At 43.7% G+C, this 10,842-nt stretch overlaps 1 protein-coding gene across 1 annotated transcript; it reads left to right on the forward strand.

The window, feature by feature from the left end:
- The first annotated feature begins 817 nt into the window (after positions 1-817).
- LOC127297447 (purine permease 3) lies at positions 818-4,855 on the forward strand. Its single transcript, XM_051327750.2, has 2 exons — positions 818-1,646; positions 4,225-4,855. Exons 1-2 carry the CDS (start codon positions 894-896, stop codon positions 4,555-4,557), a joined length of 1,086 nt encoding a protein of 361 aa, XP_051183710.1. The 5' UTR covers positions 818-893; the 3' UTR covers positions 4,558-4,855.
- The last annotated feature ends 5,987 nt before the right edge of the window (positions 4,856-10,842 follow it).

Here is a 10,842-nt window from a genome sequence, read left to right on the forward strand (position 1 = left end):
AGTCTGTTAGGGACTACTACGTATTTCCTAATGGTCTCTTGGGGCGCACGGATGCATGTTTTGTTTGTACTACTATGTGATTTTCACTGCATGCATGTTAACAGTCAACAATGTGCGATAAATTTATCCATGCAAACCAGCAGCTCACACATCAAGAGTTATATGAGAGCTGTCGGCCCCGGTGGAGAGATTTTTGGATGAAGTCTAAAAGAAAATAGTCAACTATAGCTACTGATTTTAATTTGGACAAAGCAGGCTACAGATAAAATCGATATATTAACGAACTTTTAGATCAAACTCTAAATTGAATTATTAATTCAATTTGAAACTAAAACATGGATATAAATTATGTTTTTGGAACTATGTTCTGACAAACCCGGCCTCACCGATTGGTATAGAGGCCCAAACTGCCCCCTGAGGGCTGAGACACGTCGGACGGGAGGAAATCGATGATCGAGTAGGAGAAGAACCATCTATCAAAGAGACCACCATTCATTTCAAAAAAAAAAAAAAGACCACCATTCGGTCAGAGGATCCGGCCGCGAGCGGTTTCCCATTGCCATATTAATTAGTGGAAGAAATGACGGATAATTATCCGTATTCAGGAAGTATCCGAGATTTGTCTAGTGGCAGGGTGGATACCAACACAGACAGTATTTCGTAGGAAATGTAACGTGGCCGAGGGCGAGCCACATGCTGTGTGCATGCATTGAAGAAAGTTGTTGGAAAGTTGAGCATTGGTTTTCTTCAGTACTACACTGCCTAATATACTAGTATAAAATTGAGCAAGTGTAGTACGTAGTATAATATAAGTACATGTAATCGACTCTCTAGTCTGTGTAGTGTATGCACGCGCGTAAGATCTGGTAGAAACTAGCCCAGCACAGCTCGTCATGGAGGTAGAAACCAGGACACCAGCCCAGCAACAAGCAAGTCCTGAGCAGCACCCTCATCCGCCGCCGCTCCACCGCAACATGCTCGCCATCGTCAACGTTTTCCTGATGGCCATCGGCGCTGTTGCCGGCCCGCTCATCCTCCGCGCCTACTTCGTCCACGGCGGCAACCGGAAGTGGCTCTCCAGCTTCCTCCAGACCGCCGGGTGGCCTCTTCTCCTCCCGCCGCTCATCTCCCGCCGCCGCAAAGACGGCAGCAGCTCGCCTCTTTTCCTGATGCCTCCTCGGCTCCTCGCCGTGGCTGCCGGCCTGGGCGTCGCCATCGGGCTCATCGATCTTCTCTACGCTTACGGCCTCGCCTACCTCCCCGTGTCCACCTCCTCCATCCTCATCTCCACGCAGCTCGCCTTCACGGCCCTCTTCGCGCTGGTCGTGGTACGCCAGCGCTTCACCGCATTCTCCGTCAACGCCGTCGTGCTGCTCACGATCGGCGCCGCCATGCTGGGGATGAACGGCGGCAGCTCCGACCGCCCAGAGGGGGTGTCGCGTGCGCAGTACTACGCTGGGTTCGCCATGACGATCGGCTCCTCCGCCATGTACGGCCTGGTGCTGCCGCTCATGGAGCTCAGCCAGGCGCGGCTCGCTGGCAGGTCGGTCGGCTCGTACAGTCTCATCGTGGAGATGCAGGTCGTAATGGGATTCACCGCCACCGCTTTCTGCGCCGTCGGGATGGTCGTCAACAAGGATTTCCAAGTACGTTGGCAACCTATTTTTTGCATTGCATGAAGGAGAACCCTATCTATTTTTTTTGTGTGTATATATATTGGCACATGGTCAGAGTTACAGGAACCAAAACATGGCCAAACAGGACACCACCATCATCTGTTTCCGTGTCGGCAGTTGTCAAAACACCGTACGTGGGTAGTTACGTGGTACCATGATGACATGAATCATCCTCACGGTCTTAATTATGCATGATCCGCGTGGTGGTTCCGAGGCAGTGTGTCATGAATCATGATGAGCCCACACCCCGCCCAAATCTCAAATTTCACAATACGTTTTAAACAAATACTTCATCCCTCTACATTATAAAAGGTTATATTTTGACTAAAGATGGGGCAAAATGACTAGACTTACAGACTGAAATGCGTCATATACATGCATTTTCGAAAATGAAACTAAAACATCAAATAAGAGGGATCGGAGGGAGTACCTTCCACTAGAACTATTAGTTACGTTTATTGATTTATTTCCATCGATCAATCTCAAAAAGATCATGATTAATATCTTTTATATCATAAAAAGTGATGAAATCAAAATTCGTACTGCGTACAAAAAATGGACCTGCATGATGAAGGACCTATCTATTTGAGTGTTGCCACAACACTTTAATTATGTGGGTAGTTACACAATACGTAGACCCAGATGTTACGCCAATAACATCCCAGCTATATGCATGTTCCTACCATTATGAATCATGCATGATCCTCATAGGGTGTCCGCATGCAAGTTTCAGGATGATCGAGCTACCCTACCCGCCTAAATTAACATCGACTGTCACACCAAGTTGTTGGCCGTGTCCGAGCAGTCATGACGTACACTGACTTTCTTTGAGATATTTTAGCCCCGTAAACAACGTGTTTATCTACTTGTCAACATGTATACGCTGCCCCTTCCACTTCACAAACAAAACCTTCCACTCTAGCGATTAATTTTGTTTATTCTTTCTTTTCATCCATCTCACATAGATCATGATTATTTTTATTTTTATACGAAATCATGGAATCAAAATTCACCTTGTTTGCAAATTTTGACATGTTCTACTACTCCCATATAATAGAAACTATCAAGTAAAATTGAAGCAAAGTGATATTGTCGTTGCAACATTAAGGGTCGAAAACAACATGCCCAACGGAAGACAACATATGCAAAGTCATAGAGATCAATTTATAGTGATAGAGGATTTTCTTATGAATGCATTAATCCCACATATAGGGAAGGCATTGCATTGAGAAAATAAAGTGATAATTTCATTGACATCGATGTGGAAGATGCTGGATGAGAATATACACTTTATTACAAGTGTTCGCAGAATATCGATAAGTTTAGTTCATAGAGAAAAAATTCATACCTATTTATCAAAGAAAGAACAGAAAATTCATACTCCCTTAATTCAGGTTTAGTAGGCCAACTAGTTTTTACAACACAATGTACCCCTCAGTTTTTAGATCTATGGCCACAAACTCATGTTTCAGATACAAAGAAAACACATCAAACTAATAAATAACACAATTAATTATATATAATGCTCTAAGGTTTTGGGATAATTAAACATGTTGTGTGTGGTGGTTTTTTTCTTCTGACTACATGTAATGTTTACATGAATGAGCACAATTCAATGAGGTAAAAAATCTAATCGGTTTTCTCGATTAGTTTTTGCAACTTTACATAGATGCACAATATATGTTTCATAGTAACATCATATGAGAAAACGGAGGGAGCAAGTGCAAGTGCATTGCGGGATAACAATTTCTCTCTCCCATTTTAGACAATTAGCATTGTGTATCTTCATGTGAAATTCCTCGTCTAATGCCGAGAATATTGCACTGTTTTCTTAATTAACATGTTTCTTTATGTCAAGTAGGTTCAGAAATAATATTGCATTTAGTCAACCGATATTTTGTTCATTTACAGTGGTCTTGGGTTAGTTCCGCTCGACTCAAAAATCTGCTAACCCTATCTTTTTCTCTAACCACAAGTTCAAATAGGTATCTCCTACATTGCAATATTTTAATTTTTTTTATAGAAAGAATGATGTCTCTCACAGAATCTGTAGAATTTCTCCCAATCATAGCCTTTGCCTTCCTGTAGTGGATTAGACCCCACCAAGATGTGTTAATTCTTTTATTCTTACTTCACCCACACATCTTCGTCCTCGAGCAAGCCTACATTATACATATCAGAATCTAATATCTGGAGTTGAAAAAATGCATCAAGAAATATGCCACAGCCCACAGGTTTCTCTATTTCCAAATGAGTGGTGTTGAAAAAATGTTACTGCATGACGGACGCTAGGGCCCAAGGAATTCGAATGAATGGCACGCTCGAGGGAGTAAGGAATTTTTTTGTTCAGCGACCTTAACTTTAAGTTGTGCTGTTTTTGTGCAATCTACTCTAATTAGTGTCATACTTTAATTTGATGCATAATGTGACTGACATATATATATGTATCGTATTCAGTATACTTTAAAATTCATATGCTATAAAAGATTTATGTGTGTGGAAACTGAACTTGATTGGAAGAAGTTATGGACTGTCAAAATTAATGCAGGCTATCCCACATGAAGCCCGGGAGTTTGGCCTCGGCCAGGGGGGCTACTACTCTTTGTTGGTTGGATCCGCCATTGTTTACCAGTTCTTCTTCATTGGCATAATTGGTGCTATCTTCTACGGCTCGGCGCTTCTTTCCAGTGTCATCATGACATTGCTCATATCAATCACTGAGGTGGTCGCCATCATCGTTTTCCATGAGCCTTTCAACAGCACAAAAGGTGTCGCTCTCGCACTCTCACTATGGGGTTTTGTCTCCTACTTTTATGGCGAGATCCAGACAAATGCAAAACAATCTGATATACCCCCAAATATAGAGCATTTGAGTGTTTAAACCACACTATGTATTATACCATATTGTGGGTACTTATCGTGTAATTTAATTATACACCGGCCAGGATACAAACTCAGCGTGTGCTTTTTGGTTGTGTCTTATCAAACACAAAGGAAGAGTTTCACAACAACTTATTTTGCGATCTACTCCATTTTAAAGGAAATCTAAATATGATACCTTTTGTAATTTGTGGTGTGTCGTGAAATGAGATGTAAATGTGTTTTTGGTCCACTCCATTTGTGTATATATAAATATGTGCACTATTTTCTACACACGTAAACTATTGTTTGAGCTCGTATTGATTGGAAGTGTTAAACCCCGTTGTATCAGGCTACAAAATATATAGACATGGATCCTTATAAGACAATGTTACATATTTTTCAGAACAAACTACGTGTCTGCCAATTCTTTTGAATTCCAAGCGCAAAGTGTTATAGCATGTGGCTTTTTCTTTACAAAAATATATGGGTGTTGAATATCAACTAAAGGGACTTTGCAAGTCTCCTTATCCCTCTTCCGGAAAAACTTGCAAAACAAGTGTTGTCGTTTGCCCCCCCCCCCCCCCCCCCCCCCAACTCAGTCTTTGTAGTTGTTTCGCCACGCTGCATGTTTTCCTATGTGGACCGATCCACTAGTGCAGGAAATATCGGCGCCGTCCAATTATTCTGCCACACTGCCGTTAGTCAAATATCTGCGATGTTTTAAATTATTTCGCGCTGCAGGTATTTGGCCCAAATACCGGTGGCATGGTCCTTTCGAAGTGCGTCGTTAATTTTTTTCTCCTATAAGCCATTTTCTAGTAGTGTTTGGAGGGTCAAGCCGTGTTTAACCTATCCTTAATAATTAAGTAATAATAATAATCCACCGCGTGGTACCACCTAGACTGTCAGGTGGCTGAGTATATTTTTAGATTTATTTTTTTGTAGATGTTAGATTTTTTTGTTTCACCTAAAAAATGGAACCCACTGTTTGTTTGCAAGCATAATCTAGGAGAACTATGTGCTTACAGTACACTACTGGGCCAGATATTCGGGCCAAGTATGTCTGGGCCAGATATTCGGGCCAAGTATGTCTGGGCCAGATATTCGCACTCTCACTATGTAGTCTAGTATCAGCCTTGACATTAGCAACTGACCTGTTGCGTTACATCCGTAGCGACTTGCGCTACAATGTTGGCAGACTTATTTCTGTTTGGTCATATGTATATTACTAGCAAAAGTGCCCGTGCGTTGCACCGGATCCGGGTAAGAAAGTACCTAAACAAACCATCTGTACGTGTTGATAATTCTCCTCTTTAGCACCATTGTAGATGATGGTCTTATTTTCTCCTATTTATAATAATAGTAGGTTGCAAAGTATCTCAATATACCAACTTGTAATACCACAATCCTGTGATGATGGCCGGTGGGCAACATTCTTAAATTTTGTTAAATATAAATTCAAATGAATTGTTTACAAATAAAATTCTGCCAACGGTTTCAAAATTTTGTAGTATCTATCCCCGCGGCCATTGATCCGGTTTCCCCCATGTTGCGCAGCAAGGAGGGCGACCCTCGGGACTTCTACCGCATGCAGCATCTGTGGTCGTGCCACAGCGGACTGAGCAACTCTAATTGCAGCGTCCTCCTCTTTTGCTCTTACCCTTCTTCTTCTTGGCGGTTTCCGGTTATGTTACGGCGTGTTGTCAACGTAGATGAATATCTCCCACGTGACATACACGGACGTTGTGCTGGGCTAATTAGATGATCGACCGTACAATATATATAGTTTGTGTGCTTTGCAATGGGAGAGAAAGAATAAACATTTCGATAGAAATATATGGAAATTAAGTTTTTCTCCAAAGTTGATCGACCCGTGTAACCCATTGTAGTTAACATTTCCGTTGTAATGTTTAATTTTTATTTCATATGCTCTTTTTATTTACTTAATCAACTATTTTAGCGTGTCTTATTTTAAGTGTAATATAATATTATATTTTTATACTCTTGTCTCTTCCTCTTACTCCCTCCATTTTTATTTACTTCGCATTCTGGTTTTATTCAAAGTTAATTTTATTACGTTTGATAAAAAAAATATAGGAAAAAATCACAGAAATAATTGTGTCGTAATCATGGAAAAAAATAGCGCGCTATTCCAACGCAATAGCACGCTATAGCATATCTGGAGAGCCGACGCTACGCTATTTCGGCGCTATAGCGCGCTATTCGCGTTAATAGCACGCTATAACATGCTAATAGCGTATTTTTAGACCCACGCTATTTTGTTATAGCGGGCTATTTTTTTCCTTGATCGTAATCCGTCCGGCGGGAAGACATTAACGTTGCATCCCATTATATGCCGGCGCAAGGCAGAAACGCATAAACATCCATTTTTATGCAATTATTTTAAACCATAGAAAATATTTAACTTTTGTATATCAGATTTACCGGTCAGAAGGTGTGATTTGTCTCATTAAGTACTGAGTTCAGATTCATGTAACAAATGTGTGCGTTTTTAGCTTGCTCACCTCAACTCTTGCTCACTTCCGATCCCCCCCACCACAAGGATAGGACGCGAGACGGCTAGGAGAGCTGGAGGCCGGCGCAAGTTGAAAGACAGCCCGCCGAGGCGCCTTCCCCATCCTTCCTCACTGCGATTCCTCCCCTCGCTCGTCTCTTCCTGCCGGCGAGCTCTTCCCCTCACGCGTTGCGCCAGCAATTAGTCGGATCTCCTGTCGCCAACCAGTCGCTTCTTGCCCGACTCAATAATGGGTCTCCCCCCAACCTCTCTCGCTGACCTTCCGCCGCTCTGCCTCTCTTTCCCCATTCCTCAAGCTCTGAGATCAGCTTGCCTGCAATTCCTCAATTCGAGGACCGTTCTGCAGGTTGATATTTTGGGACAGCTCGCTGATAATCCAGGAAATTTGTGAGCATATAAACCGGCAAAAGTCAGCATTAGCGAGCGAGGTGGGACTAAAATATCAAAGCATCATCTAGATTTTCTTTATCTTACTGGTCGGTGCGCGAGATGTGTAGGCCCATGGGCCAATTTACTGGTACGACCGACAGCGCGGGCGCGGGCGTTCGTTCGGTTTGCTCGCCCCTGCAGACGCCGCGCGGGCGTGTTCCTTCGTTCGGTTGATTGGGATTGGGAAAAGAAAGAGAACGAACGAAGCGGTACGTGGCATTGTGCGTAATATGGGATTTGGTGGGAGGGCAAAATGGTCCAAAATATTGTTGGACGAAAATTTTGGCAGAAACCTTAGCTCCTTTATTATTAGGTATAGATATAGATATAGATTTTTTCATACGGAAAGTGTCTTTGACACATGACACCAGTGCTCTCCTCACTTTTAAATTTTTTAAAATTTTAAAATCTGACGTTTCTAAGTCTCAAAAAGTTATGACGTTAAATATATAGATAGATATATACGGATGGGTGTATGCAAAAAAAGTCCCATTAAAAATACTTTGTATTTTGAACAATATAGAAAAGACAAATTTCTAACAGCTAATGGTAGTAAAATAGTATTAAAATAGTGTATTCTTTTGTCAGAAATTTGTTATTTTTGTATTTCCCAAAATTTAAAGTATTTTTTACCGGGACTTTTTTGTATACACTTCTGATGAAAATATATATCTACATATTTAACGCCATAATTTTTTAAAACATAAAAGTTTGAGATTTTAAAACTTTTAAAAAACTGAAAGTGGAGGGAGCACTGACACCCATGTGCACCAAATTCCTGTCCTTTTTCATAAAACAATATATACTTGTGTTACCTTTCCTTTTCCCCAAAGTAATCTTTCTCTTTTCTTCTGTAATAATATGTTTCTCCGATCTTGATTCGAAACATTTACAAACTCTTCTTTGGAAACTTGGTTTTTTCCATATAGTTGTATTTGTGTGTATGTGACTAACAGAAAAGAACACGAGCTGCCCGCTAGGGGCACTCATCACCTTGCCTCCACCCGGACCTTACAACACCACCGCCTAATCTCTATCCCTGGTCCACCACGTCGGTGCATCACCTCTATCCCCACCCGGTCACACTACATTCCTTCCATCTCTACTTGGTAGCGTTGTCGTCTCGCATTTATTCCCACCCTATGGTGCCGCCGTCCTGCATTCATTCCGACACAATCGCACCCAAGGAGGAGGGCGAGGACGGCGGTGCGCCTTCGGCTCTCTCTAGTGCTTGTAGTCTTCGCTAGGTGGTCCAAAAATTTATTTGTAATTTATTTTATTTTTAAAGCTCATTGCACTACTCGATAATATCAATAGATCGGTAGACTTTTTGCAAAAAAACATAAGCTTCAACATCTCCAAGAAACACAAAGCAAAACAGAAGCATTGAGGAAGGATTATTGTGGTGGCAAAAGAAAAACATGGAACGAAGCACCCATTATATGTCGGCATCGCGCTGAGACCACATTCATGCATACACTCATCGTGAGCTAGCTGTGCACTTGACGACGATGCCGTGGACCTTCCGCAGCAACGGTTGCTGACCATGACCAGGCAGTGTTGTGTCACATGCGTTCGTGCCTACCTATACATAGATATCGCCATGCACGAACGGACAAGCTATCTAAGCTAGGTAGGTAGCTAACTGCCGTTGCCTGCCGGCATCGATGGTGATCCAAATTAAGTGGTCCGTGCGCGGCTGTACATGCCGTCCATGCCTGGCATGCTTCCGAAGCTTCAATCTGCATCGCTGCATGCATTCAATTTTGTTCCACACACAGTTACCCTTCAATTTCACTTTGTAGTCAAACTCGACCAGTCATTCATCGATCGGTCAGAGCATCTCCACCGGGAGCCCTAAATAGGCGCCCGGTAGATGCGTCGACTGTGCTCTATCGGGGAGCTGGCAGTTCTAAGCGAGCCTCGCTTACACACGGGTGGCCGTCTCGGCCTAGCGCTAAGCGTTGACCTCAAGCATCCTGCTGCTCGGCCGCCATGAGCAGCTGACCTGCCTTCTTTGTGACCGCCGGCTGGCGCGAGATCTGGATGACGTGCACGAAGTGGTCATCGTTGGTATACTCCAGCTCTTCCTCCTTCAGTCTCCGAAAACACTGCACGCTGCAGGCGGCCAATATCACCGCCTACTCATGGTCGTTGTGTAACGGCTGCTCCTCACCACACTGTGTCGCCTCCTCCCGGCCTCAGCATCTGCATATGCTTCGAACGCCTCATTCCACTCGTCGAATTGGGAGTCATCAAATTGGAAGTCTGGCAGCTCAAACTTGGCGTCGGGATGCAGGGGGCATAGGCTCTGGCTGCGGCGGCTCTGGCCCAGTGGCCGCTGGCGGGGTGTGGCCGTTCCGTCCTAGCATCGTGTACGTGGTCGTCAGCCGGTGCAGCGTTTTGGAGAGGCGAGTTCGTTGGACGTGAGGAGAGCGGAGGTGGTCAAGAGACTAGTGCGGCAGAGGTGAGCGAAGCGGGCGCACTAAATAGGCGGTGGCAACTCGCGGGAGAGCATCCGGGCCGTCACATTTACAGCGGCGTCTGCACGTGGAGAATCGGTGGCTTCATTAACGGCAACCCGCCGCAAAGCATACGAGGCATCACATTTAAGGATGGAGCCATCCGTAGAGTCGTTGACATGCCGGTCCTGCCCTTGGAATAAGACGCGACATTGTGCTCCGGCGTGCCCTTTGGACACCACGTGCGAAGGATTCTGGCACGGGGAATGTATTGTGCTCCAAAACTGACCAGCTACTTATTAGACGTTGGTGTGGCCCAAAAAAAATGTTGGGCCCCCAAATTGCTATTGTGGTCGCTATGTGGGCGCGCTGGTGGAGATGCTCTCTTCATACTGAGACAAAATTTATGGAGCTGCTTTTTTCGGTAGCATTATCTGAATTGCGTACTAAAATATTAACCATTTTTTGAACAAGGAAACGCTCAAAGGACCATTATATCATTATATTCCAAAGCAGTAGTTACAAATGAAAATAGCAACATCGAGAAAAAAACAAAACAAAAAGCAAAATTGTCCCTGATTTTTCCAGATAGGACCCTAAATATAAATAAGGAAGCGCAATCAGGTCCCTCGCCGCATCTGATGGAGAGAGAGCATCGGCCATGGTCGTCTTAACGAGCGACGGTGACTAAACCACTTCGCACCAAGACAACGAGCAACACAATAGAAAGCTCTTCACATGGCCTCCAAACGGAGGTTGAAGAAACATAGGAAATTGATCCCCTCCATGGATGAAATTGATAGCCCGCCATCTACTCCCACCACACCCGCCATCGATAGCAAGGAAGTATGGCGAAACCACCTCCACCACATAACTG

This window comes from Lolium perenne, chromosome 4 (assembly GCF_019359855.2).
Source record: "Lolium perenne isolate Kyuss_39 chromosome 4, Kyuss_2.0, whole genome shotgun sequence".
Taxonomy (NCBI): Eukaryota; Viridiplantae; Streptophyta; class Magnoliopsida; order Poales; family Poaceae; genus Lolium; species Lolium perenne.